The 16,537-nt window shown below is 46.7% G+C and overlaps 1 protein-coding gene and 1 pseudogene across 1 annotated transcript; one reads left to right on the plus strand and one right to left on the minus strand.

Annotated features, from left to right (window-relative positions):
* Positions 1 to 1,709: 1,709 nt before the first annotated feature.
* On the plus strand, positions 1,710 to 4,729 carry LOC119299466 (probable L-type lectin-domain containing receptor kinase S.7). The gene is made up of 2 exons (XM_037576692.1): positions 1,710 to 3,686; positions 4,378 to 4,729. The coding sequence occupies exon 1, from the start codon at positions 1,710 to 1,712 to the stop codon at positions 3,684 to 3,686; it is 1,977 nt and encodes a 658-aa protein (XP_037432589.1). The 3' UTR covers positions 4,378 to 4,729.
* A 4,691-nt stretch (positions 4,730 to 9,420) lies between these two features.
* LOC119297242 lies at positions 9,421 to 10,449 on the minus strand (annotated as a pseudogene).
* Between the last annotated feature and the right edge of the window lie 6,088 nt (positions 10,450 to 16,537).

Genomic DNA, 16,537 nt, shown 5'->3' on the forward strand with positions numbered 1-16,537 from the left:
CGTTTAATCTCGTTACCGGCAAGTCACTTTACTCGTACCGTAATGCATGATCCCGTGATCAACCACTTGGTCACATTGAGCTCATTATGATGATGCATTACCGATTGGGCCCAGAGATACCTCTCCGTCATACGGAGTGACAAATCCCAGTCTCGATTCATGCCAACCCAACAGACACTTTTGGAGATACCCGTAGTGCACCTTTATAGTCACCTAGTTACATTGTGACGTTTGGCACACCCAAAGCACTCCTACGGTATCCGGGAGTTGCACAATCTCATGGTCTAAGGAAATGATACTTGACATTCGGAAAAGCTCTAGCAAACAAACTACACGATCTTTGAGCTATGCTTAGGATTGGGTCTTGTCCATTACATCATTCTCCTAATGATGTGATCCCGTTATCAATGACATCTAATGTCCATAGTCAGGAAACCATGACTATCTTTTGATCAACGAGCTAGTCAACTAGAGGCTCACTAGGGACGTGTTGTGGTCTATGTATTCACACATGTATTACGATTTCCAGATAACACAATTATAGCATGAACAATAGACAATTATCATGAACAAAAAAATATAATAATAACCATTTTATTATTGCCTCTAGGGCATATTTCCAACATTTCTAGTGTGCTTATGATTTTACATATACAAGTTATTTCGAAGCACCTCTCATACACAATCAGCATGCTGCGTGTGGGCATGAAGACAAAAGTGACTCAACACTACTAATTACGGGGCTATTATTTTGGCAAGCTTAAACCCCTTCGTAGGAGGGCCTCCATGCATTCGTTACCAGAATTATGGAACTAGTTTTTTTTATTACTAAAACAAAACCATAGCCGGCTTTTCAACCAATGGATATAGGCAGAGACGAGAGTGGATTTTGTGTGCTTTGTAAAGAAAGGGTCCGAATTCTTGTCCTCGGCCATCTTTGCTTAGTATACTATTATTGAAACACGATTGTGCTTTGTGTGTATATAAAAAAGTTGTTATGTTTGTAAGTGTTTTGCTCATTTGTTTTTGTTGCAGCTACACCTTTTTGGTGCAACTGAAATTACTTTTATGCTATTATCTTTTATTTAGTGTAATTGCAATTTTTGCAGGATTGCAATTTTTGTGTGTAATTGCACCTTTTTTTTCTGTGAATTTCTTGGGTTTTAGAACTAATACATGAATAAAAAAATGTATTTTGTGTAACTTTAGGGTTAGAAGAAAAGCAAAAATAACAATTTATTGGTTCACATTTTCTTGGAACCCAAATAACCATTTAAATTTAGTAATTTTTTTTGTTTTGGTTAGCCTTAATACATGAAAGTGTTCAATCGGGACAAAAATTAAGCAAATGAAGGATCGACCGTGTTGCATTTATTTTCAGTAACTCGCTTCTTTTTCTTATTTTCTAGAATTCATTCCTAGATATCTTTTTTTATTTTGAAGGTTCAATTTTTTATTTATTTTGAATGCGTAAACATCAAAATTTGGGAACGGCATTCAATCATTCATCGTGAAAAACAGAAAATAAAATAATGGAAAAGCAAGCAAACCCATCGGCAACCGTCTCTCTCCGTCATCTTTCGCGTTGCGCGCTCTCACTGTCTCTGACAGATTGACCCCACACTCTCCCCTATATAAGGCCCCGCTTTCCCTTTTCCACCCCGCATTGACCTCGTCACCGGCCACCGGCCACCGGCACGCCAGACGCCATGGCTCCAAGACCTCCTCCCTTCTACCTCCTCGCCGTCGTCTTCTTCCTCCTCCCCGTCCAGCCACCGCCCACCGCCGACGCGGCGACCACCGTCGCCTTCTCCTTCCCGTCCTTCTCCCTCCGAAACCTCACCCTCCTCGGCGGGGCCTCGCTCCGCTCCGCCTCCGTGTCCCTCCCGCCGCCCTCCTCCCACGCCCTCTTCCCGCTCCCTCTCCCGTTTCCCCCTAACACCTCCTTCTCCACCTCCTTCCTCTTCGCCTCCCCGGCCTCCGCGCGCCCCGCCTCCCGCCTCTCCTTCGTGCTCCTCCCCGACCCGGTCGCCGCCGCCGAGGGCACGGGCGGGAACAGGTCTCTCCCGCTCGAGGTGTCGTTCGACGCGTCGAAGAATCGCGTGCACACGTCCTCCGCTGGCAAGCACGTCGGCGGGAACTCCACCGGGGCGGTGGACCTGCGGAACGGCAACGAGGTCGGTTCGTGGATCATCTACGACGCGCTCCGGCCTCGCCTGGAGGTGTTCCTTAGCCACGCGAGTCTGCGGCCGCCGACGCCCGCGCTGGTGGTATCCAACGCCACGGCCCTCGCGGCCCGCTTCGCGGAGTTCATGTTCGTCGGCTTCCAGGTCTCATGCTCGTCCGACAACGGGAGCACCGATGGCGGCTTCGTCATCCACAGCTGGAGCTTCCAGACGAACGGGCTGCGCGCCGTCGACCTCGCGTCCAGACCCTCGCACAGCGTGTCCGACAGCGTCCGCAGGGCCCCCGCGTCGGGGGATGTCGCTGTCGCCAGCCGTAAGGATGGGCACCGCAGAAGGCTTGCAATGGGGCTCGGCATTCCTTTGCCCATCGTGTTTCTCGGTGCAGTCATGGTGTTTGTGATATTGTCTATGAAGAAGTGGAGGTCTCGTCCTGGAGGGTTCAACGGCGGCGTCAGAGCAAAAGCAGCGGGCCATCCAAGGCAGTTCATGTACCAAGATCTCTTCTCGGCGACCAAGGGATTTGATCCTTCCCTAGTGGTTGGCAGTGGTGGTTTCGGTACTGTATACAAGGCGGTGTGCCCGCGCTCTGGGGTCACATATGCGGTCAAGCGCTCCAAGCAATCCACGGAGAGCCACAACGAGTTCACCGCCGAGCTTACCATAATCGCTGACCTGAAGCACCCTAATCTGGTTCAGCTGCGAGGGTGGTGCGCGGAGAAGGACGAGCTGCTGCTTGTGTACGAGTTCATGTCAAATGGCAGCCTGGACATGGCTCTCCACTCTTGCTCAGGTGTCCACCGTTATCCCATTCTCAACTGGGCTCGGCGCTACAATGTGGCAGTCGGCATTGCCTCTGCGGTTGCATACCTACATGAAGAACATGACAAGCAGGTGATCCACAGGGATATCAAGTGCAGTAACATACTTCTGGATTCGCATTTCAATCCCAAGTTGGGGGATTTTGGGCTTGCAAGGTTGAAGGATCCTAGTACCAGCCCTCGGTCAACCTTAGCAGCAGGGACTGTTGGTTACCTTGCCCCTGAGTACCTCCAGATGGGAAGAGCCACAGAAAAGAGCGATGTCTACAGCTATGGGGTTGTACTGCTGGAGATCTGCACACGAAGGCGGCCAATAGACCGAGAAGCTCCTGGCAGCATGAACATGCTGAATGTTGTTGATTGGGTTTGGAATTTGCACTCTAAGGGCAGACTTTTAGATGCTGTTGATATGAGCCTGAATGGGGAGTATGACACAGAGCAAATGACGAGGCTGCTTCTTCTAGGTTTGAGCTGTGTGAATCCCTTTTCAGAAGAGAGACCTGTCATGAGGAATGTTCTAGGCATACTGGAGGGCAAGAGTGAGCCACTGCCTGTTCCGAAAAAGAAGCCGCTGCTTGTTTTCGTTTCAAATGCACCTATGGATCTTGAGGGGATAGTTTCTGAGTGCAATCAGAGTACAGTTTCAAGTGATCTCTTTGAGCTGAAAATCGATATAAACTAGGTAAGAAGTTTTTTGCAGGTATATAATGGCTTTCATATGTGATCCATATACTTTTACTTTGTGCATTCTGTTTAATCTATGATATTGCTGCTCAATTATGTTCTAGTCCAAATTATGCGAACAACTAGTCCATGTAGTCTATTGAATTTGAATGACGCTAGCATTAGCTCAGCACTTCAGCATGTTTAGTTTGTCAGTTAGTATTGTGGATGATTTATGAGACTAAGGCTGTGTTCGGCAATCGCCCGCTCCTTCATCAGGGAGCGGAGCGCGCGGAGCTACGTATTGGCCGCTCCCCAAATTTCTACTGAATGCCACTCCGCTCCGTGGAGGAGTTATGGAGCGGAGGGATTCAGCCTAAGTGTCCCTGAGGTTGAAGGAACAGATCCAGCTTCTCATATGTGTGTTGGCACCAGAACTGCTACCTGCTGATAGAAATCAATTGTAATTTGCACCAACACCGCCTCACTACAGCAGAGCGGTAGCTGAAGCACACGCTAGTGCTTTGATCTTTGCCTTGCTTGCAGCATTATCTAATGAAAAGAGTGTGCCAAATTGAGCTACTGCTTTTTATATTATAACATGCAGGAGCCCAAGATTGTACAAGATGAACAAACTGCTCTATACTGTGATTTTCCATGCTTGTATTATCAGATTTTCCATTCTTGATTCGTGAACTTCTGATGTGCAGGTAAAGCTGCCGCGAAGACTAATCATGTTGGCGAACTCTGAAGTTTTGGTGATAGTTTGTAGATGTTGACACTATCCCACTGCAGAAGGAAATATGGTTACGGCTCGGTGAGTTCGTGTCGAATTCTTTCATGGAGAACTCATGAATTCCAGAGGCCGTGTTGAACTCGGTGGAAAATACACTGATTACTTGGCATGTTTGTAGCACCATCCAGGATTTTTCCCTCTACATGTTTGTAAGACAGGCCGTCGAACATGTGTTTCTCCCTCATCTCTTGACAACGTTGTAAAGTTGCAGCTCTGTACAAAGGGGGCAAATGCTACAGATTTCCTCCCAAACTTGCTACGTCTTATATGGGTTAAAAAGACGCTTATACCACGTACTTGCTGGCTTGCTGTGAATTCCTTGTTTTTATCCTTATCCTGATATTGTCAGGGTTCCACTTGAGTGCATGACCTGTATACCTGTTAAACATGTCTCTTTTTTTCTCTCTTTTGCTTTGTCACTAAATTGGAATATGCATTTGATGATTCTTTTTTTTCTTTACGGAAGAAACATGCATTTGATGATAGGTGAATGAAGTTTTAGCTGACAGTTTTGTTGGCATAAAGTTATGACGTTGGTCATGTTCTGTAGGACAGATCTAAGATTCCTATGTTTATCATTCAAAATTGTGGGTTTGGCCTGGGTCATCTATCAAATCTAGGGGCGTTGGCTTCTCCACCAAACATGCGTATGACCTCACCCATGACCATGAGGAGGACCTCGATCAGCACTCCATCACCATCTGGAACACCAACGCCCCCATCAAGCTCAGGATCTTGGGATGGCTACTTCTCAAGGACAGGTTGAACTCCAAGACCAACCTCTACAACAAAAACATCCTTAACTCGACCGTCTGCCCCAATGCCAGGACCGTTTGAACTCCAAGGCCAACCTCTACAACAAAAACATCCTCCCACATCTTCCTCACCTGTCCTGCCGCTGCCCAAGTTCGGCTCCTGCTCGGCCTTCAGCCGCCTCCACTATCTTTGACATTTGGGATGTCAAGACCCCCTCCGGTCTTGATGCGAATATTTGGCCGGATGTCGCCATCACCATTCTTTGGAAGCTGCGGACTCGTGGAACGCCGCCACTTTCTGGAATGATCTCCATCCCCCTCCCTCACTGTCAGAAACATTGTAGCAGATTTCACTCTTTAGTGGTGTTTTAGATTTACTAAGCATGCTCAGAAGGCTGCCGCTGTGTCTTGGCGGCATTACCTTGCCTCACGCTCTAGCGCATCTCTGTAACAACTTGCCACGATGGCACCTTGAGCACATTCAGGTGGGGATCCTCTCCCCCTCTGTGATTGTTCAAAAAAAAGTATTCTGCATTGCATTGCAGAAAATTATACGCTTAAAAGGCGCACAAACGTGCGGTGGAGATGCATGCCATGAGATGGTGGCAATATCTCATAGAGTGGATTTTCAGAACCGCTACGTATGCAATCCAAATTTTGAAACTTAACGAAAATCATCTTAGTAAGTTTTAACAAATTATGAAAAAAAAATCAAGTAGAGGATGGATAGAAATTTAAAATTAGGATACACCTATTGATAAACACATGTAGTGTACCTTAAGTTTTGCTTCAACTTAGAAAAAAGGGTTGCTTATTATTTTCCTACACCAACGCTGACCCTGCCGTCAACCTATAGGGTAATGAAACACACACCACCAGCACACCCACTTATACGTTGGTTTGGATAAACATTTATGCAATATCTTCGTGGGGGTTACCCACAAAAAAAATAATCTTCGTGGGGCGCATGGTTTAACAAAGGTGTGTGATTGAAACACACATATTGAGCTAGTTATTTGTTTGTCACCCGCAAAAAAAAGAGTTAATTGTTTGTCGCCGATTGTCTGGTGTGAAAATGATTTCTTAACTACACTATTTGCTTCAAAAAGCGACGGGATAATGTTACCCAAACAAATAAAAAAGCAAGTATTAATTCCGCCTTGAATATCTCATAGATACTATATCCAATCAGTATCATTAGACTTGTCATGAAAAATTGAATTTTATTAATTTTATATTGTAGATATTCATATTTTATTCTATAATATTGATCAAAAATACTTATATTTGACTTTTACGAAAATTGATGCATCTTATATTCTACTTCCTCCGCCCCATAGTATAAGAGCATTTTTTACGTTAATATTACTAGCAAATATGCCTGTCGTTGCAATGGGAGAAAAACTATCAGATTATGCAGCCGCGGTAGATTTAAAAAGGTCTGAATCAAATGCAAGGGTGAGGTAAGGACTTTTAAAATGTCATTTCACAAAGTATGTCTGAGTGATCTCATGATGATATAGGGGTTTATAAATTCATTTCAAAAACTAAAAATGTGTTGGTCTCATCACGACTTGATTTTCTAAGGCGCCACAACGAAATATGTTTTGGCTGAGCAAATTGCATTGATGAACCCTGCTTGAGCTAGACTGATGAATGATGTATCTCGCCTTAACCTAGCATAGCGGTGTTCACCGCAACCAGTACTGTGGTACCAGAGTTAACATAGATGTATATGGAGGCGAAATAGACATTTAGTCATTTTCATATACTCCCTCCGTTCTGAATTACTTGTCTTGAATTTGTCTAGATACCGATGTATCTAGACTCATTTTAGTGCTAGATACCTCTGTATCTAGACAAATCTAAGACAAGTAATTCGAAACGGAAGGAGTAGTTTACAAAAACTAACCTATAGGAAGTTGTGTCAATTTTCTGGGGGCTCAACGTTGTATAAAACATGAAACCTTTTTTTACCCGACTTGAGGGACTAAATAAAATCATAAAACAACCTCCACAGATTCCCTAATAAAACCTCAACGTAAGCGCAATTTGTTTTGTTCATTATTTTATGGATTTGTTTTAATTTTTATGAACATTTTCTATAAAAAATTGTTCAAATTCCCGAATATTTTTTGAATATTGGATCTTTTTTAAATCATGAACATTTTTATATATCATGAACATTTATTTGGAATTGTGAATTTGTTTATAATATATGAACAATTTCTTGAAATCATGAACATTTTATGATTTTTTGAATGTTTTTGAATTCACAAACAATTATGATTTCTCAATATTTTTTAGAAAACTCAAAACTTTTTGTAATTTAGTTCTTTTGGAAATCCTGGATTAAATTAGAGAAGAAAAAACAAAAAAAATTAGAAAGTAAATAAAAAGCAAAAATTGAAATAGGAAACAGGGGCGCCATGTCCCGCACATTACCACATGCTAGAAGGGAAAAAGGGGAGAAAAGGGAGCAGAACCAGGGATCAAAACCCGATCTCCCGTGTGGAGGACTGCTGCCTCATCCATCGCGCTGCTTATGTGCTCGTGTTACTGGAGTGTATCATTATATTATAACAGAATCTAGCGGCGATTTTGAAATAAAAACGAATCGTTTTCTTCACTTACCCATGTCATGAGGCGTAATTATTGACAACTACGGGGCAATTTTAGTGATGGAAGCGGTAGTCCCTTTATTACTAGGGCGCGTCTAGCCGGCGGTCGGTGGCTGACTAGCGCTCGCGAGCGGCCGGCCAAAAATGAACGCCCGTTCCTTCCTCGCATGCACTTCTAAACTATCGATGCGCACTTGGCCAACTGCCACATGGTCGGAAGACCTCCCCTCCTCCCCACCTCACCGCTCTAACTAATGCAATCAAAAGACCGATCTCATAAAAGAGACTAGGCAACACATTATACGTCAACACTTTCCCTCTTACGTGTGGCTCTCTCAGGCCTAAATATGGACCGAAAGTGGACTGCAATTTAATTGCGCCAGCCGGGTCTTGAACTCAATATCTCTTGGCTTCGATATCATGTAGAAGTGCATGTTTTAGTCAATGCAACCAAAAGAAGAGCGGCCAGAAGCCGGCCGCCCGTTCTTTTTAAATAGTGCGCGTGCACTTTTTAGATTTTAGGGTAAAACAGAGGTAGTACACTATTTTAATAAAGGGCCAATTCCAGTTCTGCCCCTAACTCGAACCCACTACTCAATTTTGCCCCTAATTTTTAGGTATGCTCAGTTTTGCCCCTCCACCGTTAGTGTCACTTATAGAAATGCCCTTTTACGCCGTTACCGTCCGGTCAAAGGACTTTGACCACCCAGAAAAAAATAGCAAAAAAAATCAAAAAAATTTGAAATTTTGTGGGATCGAAGATAGTCATGTCCTCAAGGCGCGTGCAAATTTGTGTGCCGTTCGGACACCCTGAGAGCTCGTGGCAAAGGAAATCATAAATTTTGTACGCATGTGAACAGTAAATTCGAAAAAATAGAAAAAAAAATTCAAAAAAAATATGAAATTTTGGGGAACTGAAGATACTTAGGTGCACAAGGTGTGTGCACATTTTTGTTGTGTTTGGACATCGTATGAGCCCGTACGAGCTCGTAGGAGCTAAACTTTATTTTTTTCTCCGCGAGCTCCTACGATGTCCAAACACAACAAAAATGTGCACACATCTTGTGCACTTAAGTATCTTCAGTTCCCCAAAATTTCATATTTTTTTGAATTTTTTTTCTACTTTTTTGAATTTATTGTTCACATGCGTACAAAATTTATGATTTCCTTTGCCACGAGCTCTCAGGGTGTCCGAACGGCACACAAATTTGCACGCGCCTTGCGGACATGACTATCTTCGATCCCACAAAAATTCAGATTTTTTTGATTTTTTTTGCTATTTTTTTCTGGGTGGTCAAAGTTCTTTGACCAGACGGTAACGTCGCAAAAGGGCATTTCTATAAGTGACACTAACGGCGGAGGGGCAAAACTGAGCATACCTAAAAATTAGGGGCAAAACTGAGTAGTGGGTTCGAGTTAAGGGCATAGATGTAAATGTCCCTTTAATAAATATAGTAAGGAGTACACTATTAGTAGATAGGAGTATAGTTTTTCACCGCTCCAAACCACCAAGTAAACAAACCAGCCTAATCATCCATTACTAATTCATAAGCAAGAAAACCTACGAAATCTTATACAGCTTCAAAGATCAAACGCCCAGGGGTTCTCCCTTCTGATCTCCGCCTCTTCCTCCGGCGTGAAGTCGTTCTCGAGGTTGAACATCTTGCGTATGCCCTCGACCGGCTGGCCCTTGACCATGTCAGCCGCCGTCTGGCAACTCAGGTCCAGGAGCCCCTTGACGTCCAGGTAGTTGGCGGCGAGGATGAGGTCGAACAGCGTCGCCTGGTCCACGGCGATGAACTTGGCGTCGAAGCTCTTCAGGTCCTCCTTCGCGCCGGCGCTGGCGTTGTTGTTGTCGTCGTCGGCAGCGGCAGCGGCAGCGACGACGTGCTTGTTGCAGTACTCGATGACCTTGCTGAGGGTCTTGGCGGGGACGTTGGGGAGGGGGATCCCGTTGTCGGCGCAGCCGTCCTCGATCATGTGTTTGATGGTCTGCGACATCTTGCCCACCTCCTCCGTGACCTCGAAGCTCTCGCCGTCGGAGCTGATCAGCGTGAACATCTTGTTGCTCTTGTCGCCCACGGCAACCACCTCGCTGTTGCTGCCTGCGTCCGCCGCCGTCGAAGCCATGGTTCCTGCTTGCTTGGATCTCGTCGACTCTTGATCTTGATCGTAAGCTTGGATCGATTTGGTTCAGGCCACCTGGGTGCTCCGGTATGTAAAGGGCCAGACAAGGCAACAAGAGACCGACTCGATGTACTACTCAGGTTTCCAGATGGATCGGATCTCTTCTCGGACGCGACAATGATCGATCTCACGGAATCAGTCAAGAGTGTGTAATGCCTTTCAAACACTGAGAACGGTATTTCAGCTCCCAGATACCCCTACACCATAGAGTAAATTCAAAAAAATTCAGCGGCGCCAAGGCCGTCACCAGGAGCGTGGTGAGCGCCACCGGAGGCGTGTCCTGCGGCGCAGTGGCCGCGTCCAGGGCGTGGTGATCACCACGCGCGCCTCTTCCAGCGGTGCGGTGACCGGTCAAAGTGGCAACTGCTACGCGCGCCTCTTCCAGCGACGTGGTGACCAGTCGAAGCGGCAACCGGCGGCCATCGCCACGGATCACACAAGAAGGAGAAGAGGCCGGACATCTCATGGGCGAGTGCTCGCTCCTCCCTTCACTGGTGTCTCCGTTTTCGCTCTTTGGTAGAAGTACGTGCTCATACCAAAAAGACTTTCATCCTGCTTTGTAAATAAAGCAAACCATCAAAGCCACAAAGTATCACAACAGAACACGCACACCATACCCAGGTCTCACGACAAATAGTACAAAGGAGGGTTACGCTGAGGGCACAACTCAATAAGCCCTAAAAGAGAGAATAAAAAAGGGGTGGCCAAGCCACGAAGAATCTAATCAGGCTCTGGAGGTGGTGGAGGAAGCGGCGGCGTTAAGCACAGGGCCATCGCATGGAGATCAACAATGATGGAGGTAATGGCGTCCCGATCCTGGGGGCGGCTAAGAGGCCACCAGAGCTGCAAGAAACCACACATTTTGAACACCTTGTCAGTAGCACGTCGAAGAGGAATACACTGATGACAAGCTTATTGCGGACCGTCCACGCCAGGACCCCGATGGTCAACCACCTAATGTGGCGACTCGCTGGGCGCGAGGCCTGGAGCTCCACGAAGAGGTTCGAGAAGTTTGTATTGCACCATCTACCACCGATCACCTCGCACAGGCAACTCCAGAGAAACTGGGCAAAGACACACGAGAAGAAGATGTGGTTGGAATCTACTTCGGTCCCACAGAGAGGATACAATCCGTCCCCGGGGCCATTGCGCTTTCGCACCTCCACGCCTGAGGGGACATGCCCTCGAATCTATTGCCACAGGAAGATCCTAATCTTCAGGGGGAGTCTGACCGGCCAGACCGCCTCCAGGGGGGCAGGCACGGGTGTGGCGACAATGGTGCGGTAGAGGGACTTCGTGGAGAATTGCCAGAAGCCTCTAGGTGCCAAGATATGCGGTCGAGTGGCGACGTCAGGTCTGGTTCGTTGAGCGCGATAATGTCTAAGAGTTCATGCCATGCAGCTATCTCCGGGGGACCAAAGGGGCGCCGGAACGCGAGACACCCTTAGTGAATAAGGGCCGCCTCAACTGAGACCCGAGGGTCCACCGCAATGGAGAATAGGTCCGGGAAGCGGGCCGCAAAGGGGGAGTCGCCAGCCCACCTATCGAACCAGAATAGGGTGTCCGTGCCAGAACCAACCGAGATGGAGGTCCCTATGCGGAGCACAACCATAAGCTGGATGACGGACTGCCAAAACTGAGAGCCTCCGAACCGCTGGCAGAAAGCAAGGGGCTGGCCATAGAGGTATTTATTCCGGATGATGTGGAGCCAGAGGCCGCCGTCCCCATTGGCGATGCACCAAAGCCAACGAGTCAGGAGCGTGATGTTCATCCACTTGGAGGACATGATGCCAAGACTGCCCTGCTACTTTGGCTTGCAGATTTTGGTCCATCGCACCATGTGGTATTTATGCCCATCCCCCTCGCCTGCCCATAAGAATCTCGCCTGGACCGTGCCGATCTCATGGTGGAGCGTCTCAGGGAGGCTGTAGAAGCTCATGATGAACATGAGAAGGATGGATAGGGACGAGTTAATGAGGATCGTTCGAGCCGCCTTAGACAACCATCTACCCTGCCAGGGCTCAATGCGGTGACGGAATTTTCCCACTGCGGGTCTCAGGTCCGCGACGGAGAGCCGAGAGTCACCAATGGGGATCCCCAGGTAGGTCGTGGGGAAAGTGCCAAACCGATAGTTAAGTCGGTTGGCGATACTCTGGCTCTAACTACTAGAATAGCCCATCACCATGACCTCACTCTTCGCGAAATTGATCTTGAGGCCCGACATCTCCTGGAAGCAGAGAAGGAGGAACTTGACGTTCTTGATATCCTCAATGGTTCCTTCGACCATGATAATGAAGGAAATATGCCCTAGAGGCAATAATAAAGTTGTTATTTATATTTCCTTATATCATGATAAATGTTTATTATTCATGCTAGAATTGTATTAACCGGAAACTTAGTACATGTGTGAATACACAGACAAACAGAGTGTCCCTAGTATGCCTTTACTAGACTAGCTCATTAATCAAAGATGGTTAAGTTTTCTGACCATAGACATGTGTTGTCATTTGATGAGCGGGATCACATCGTTAGAGAATGATGTGATGGACAAGACCCATCTGTGAGCTTAGAATAATGATCGTTTAGTTTTTCAGCTATTGCTTTCTTTATGACTTATACATGTTCCTCAGACTAAGAGATTATGCAACTCCCGAATACCGAGGAACACCTTGTGTGCTATCAAACGTTACAATGTAACTAGGTGATTACAAAGATGCTCCACAGGTGTCTCCAATGGTGTTTGTTGAGTTGGCATAGATCGAGATTAGGATTTGTCACTCTGTGTATCAGAGAGGTATCTCTGGGCCCTCTCGGTAATACACATCACTATGAGCCTTGCAAGCAAAGTGTCTAAAGAGTTAGTGACAGGATGATGCATTACGGAACGAGTAAAGAGACTTGCTGGTAACGAGATTGAACTAGGTATGATGATACTGACGATCGAATCTCAGGCAAGTAACATACCGATGACAAAGGGAACAACGTATGTTGTTATGCAGTTTGACTGATAAAGATCTTCGTAGAATATGTAGGAGCCAATATGAGCATCCAGGTTCCGCTATTGGTTATGAGTTAGAAGTTTGGGGCACGCTTAACGTTTGATAATTATTTGTATTATGAGTTATGTGATTTGGGGCATCCAAGAGAAATGACAGCTTAGGTCTACATAGTTCTTGAACCCGTAGGGTCCGCACGCTTAACGTTCGATGATGATTTGTATTATGAGTTATGTGATTTGATGAACCGAAGTTTGTTCGGAGTCCCGGATGAGATCATAGACATGACGAGGAGTCCTGAAATGGCCGAGAGGTAAAGATTCATATATTGGAAGGTTACATTCGGACACCGGAATGGTTCGGGTCGTTTCAGAGTACCAGGGGTTACCGGACCCCCCCAGGAAGTTCATGGGCCTTCATGGGCCTAAGTGGAAAGGAGAGAAGGGCCACAAGGGAGGCCGTGACCCCCCTGGCTAGTCCAAATTGGACTAGGGAGGGGGGCGGCGTCCCCTCTTTCCTTCTCCCCTCTTCCTCCTTCCCTCTTTCTCCCTCTCTTGGAAAGGAAGGGGACTCCAACTAGGATTGGGAATCCTAGTTGGACTCCCCTATGGCGTGCGCCCCCTATGGATGGCCTCCTCTCCTCCCCCTTTATATACGTGGGAGGGGGCACCCCAAAGACACACCAAGTCTTCTCTTAGCCATGTGTGGTGCCCCCCTCCACAGTTACACACCTATGTTGGAAATATGCCCTAGAGGCAATAATAAATTGGTTATTATTATATTTCCTTGTTCATGATAATCATTTATTATCCATGCTAGAATTGTATTGATAGGAAACTCAGATACATGTGTGGATACATAGACAACACCATGTCCCTAGTAAGCCTCTAGTTGACTAGCTCGTTAATCAATAGATGGTTACGGTTTCCTGACCATGGACATTGGATGTCGTTGATAACGGGATCACATCATTAGGAGAATGATGTGATGGACAAGACCCAATCCTAAGCCTAGCACAAGGATCGTGTAGTTCGTTCGCTAAAGCTTTTCTAATGTCAAGTATCATTTCCTTAGACCATGAGATTGTGCAACTCCTGGATACCGTAGGGATACTTTGGGTGTGCCAAACATCACAACGTAACTGGGTGACTATAAAGGTGCACTACGGGTATCTCCGAAAGTGTCTGTTGGGTTGGCACAAATCGAGACTGGGATTTGTCACTCCATGTGACGGAGAAGTATCTCTGGGCCCACTCGGTAGGACATCATCATAATGTGCACAATGTGATCAAGGAGTTGATCACGGGATGATGTGTTACGGAACGAGTAAAGAGACTTGCCGGTAACGAGATTGAACAAGGTATCGGGATACCGACGATCTAATCTCGGGCAAGTATCGTACCGCTAGACAAAGGGAATTGTATACGGGATTGATTGAATCCTCGACATTGTGGTTCATCTGATGAGATCATCATGGAGCATGTGGGAGCCAACATGGGTATCCAGATCCCGCTGTTGGTTATTGGCCGGAGAGTCGTCTCAGTCATGTCTACGTGTCTCCCGAACCCGTAGGGTCTACACACTTAAGGTTCAGTGACGCTAGGGTTATAGAGATATTAGTATGCGGTAACCCGAAAGTTGTTCGGAGTCCCGGATGAGATCCCAGACGTCACGAGGAGTTCCGGAATGGTCCGGAGGTAAAGATTTATATATGGGAAGTCTTGTTTTGGTCGTCGGAAAAGTTTCGCGCATTATTGGTATTGTACCGGGAGTGCCGAAAGGGGTCCGGGGGTCCACCAAGGGGGGTCCACCTGCCCCGGGGGGCCACATGGGCTGTAGGGGTGTGCGCCTTGGCCTATATGGGCCAAGGGCACCAGCCCCAAGAGGCCCATGCGCCAAGAGATAAGGGAAAGAAAGAGTCCTAAAGGGGGAAGGCACCTCCGAGGTGCCTCGGGGAGGATGGACTCCTCCCCCCCTTGGCCGCACCCTTCCTTGGAGGAAGCGGCAAGGCTGCGCCCTCCCCCTCTCCCTTGGCCCTATATATAGTGGGGGGAAGGGAGGGCAACCTAACCTAAGCCCTGGCGCCTCCCTCTCCCTCCCATGACACATCTTCCTCCTCCCGCAGCGCTTGGCGAAGCCCTGTTGGAATCCCGCTACTTCCACCACCACGCCGTCGTGCTGCTGGATCTCCATCAACCTCTCCTCCCCCCTTGCTAGATCAAGAAGGAGGAGACGTCGCTGCTCCGTACGTGTGTTGAACGCGGAGGTGCCGTCCGTTCGGCGCTAGGATCATCGGTGATTTGGATCACGACGAGTACGACTCCATCAACCCCGTTCTCTTGAACGCTTCCGCACGCGATCTACAAGGGTATGTAGATCCACTCCTCCCTCATTGCTAGTTGACTCCATAGATTGATCTTGGTGACACGTAGGAAAATTTTGAATTATTGCTACGTTCCCCAACAGTGGCATCATGAGCTAGGTCTATGCGTAGTTACTATGCACGAGTAGAACACAAAGTAGTTGTGGGCGTTGATTTTGTTCAATATGCTTGCCGTTACTAGTCTTATCTTGATTCAGCGGCATCGTGGGATGAAGCGGCCCGGACCAACCTTACACGTACGCTTACGTGAGACCGGTTCCACCGACTGACATGCACTAGTTGCATAAGGTGGCTGGCGGGTGTCTGTCTCTCCCACTTTAGTCGGATCGGATTCGATGAAAAGGGTCCTTATGAAGGGTAAATAGCAATTGGCATATCACGTTGTGGTCTTTGCATAGGTAAGAAACGTTCTTGCTAGAAACCCATAGCAGCCACGTAAAACATGCAAACAACAATTAGATGACGTCTAACTTGTTTTTGCAGGGTATGCTATGTGATGTGATATGGCCAAAGGATGTGATGAATGATATATGTGATGTATGAGATGATCATGTTATTGTAATAGGAATCACGACTTGCATGTCTATGAGTATGACAACCGGCAGGAGCCATAGGAGTTGTCTTAATTTATTTATGACCTGCGTGTCAACATAAACGTCATGTAATTACTTTACTTTATTGCTAAAGCGTTAGCCATAGTAGTAGAAGTAATAGATGATGTGACAACTTCAAGAAGACACGATGATGGAGATCATGGTGTCATGCCGGTGACGATAATGATCATGGAGCCCCGAAGATGGAGATCAAGAGGAGCAAAGTGATGATGGCCATATCATGTCACTATTTGATTGCATGTGATGTTTATCATGTTTATGCATCTTATTTGCTTAGAACGATGGTAGTAAATAAAGATGATCCCTCATTAAAATTTCAAGAAAGTGTTCCCCCTAACTGTGCACCGTTGCGACAGTTTGTTGTTTCGAAGCACCACGTGATGATCGAGTGTGATAGATTCTAACGTTCACATACAACGGGTGTAAGACAGATTTACACACGCGAAACACTTAGGTTGACTTGACGAGCCTAGCATGTGTACAGACATGGCCTTGGAACACAGAAGACCGAAAGGTCG

Source organism: Triticum dicoccoides, chromosome 5A (genome assembly GCF_002162155.2).
Source record: "Triticum dicoccoides isolate Atlit2015 ecotype Zavitan chromosome 5A, WEW_v2.0, whole genome shotgun sequence".
Classification (NCBI taxonomy): Eukaryota; Viridiplantae; Streptophyta; class Magnoliopsida; order Poales; family Poaceae; genus Triticum; species Triticum dicoccoides.

What these genes read in the sequence shown, in the direction of transcription:
- LOC119299466 (XM_037576692.1), top strand. Translation starts at nt 1,710, where the DNA reads ATGGCTCCAAGACCTCCTCCCTTCTACCTCCTCGCCGTCGTCTTCTTC.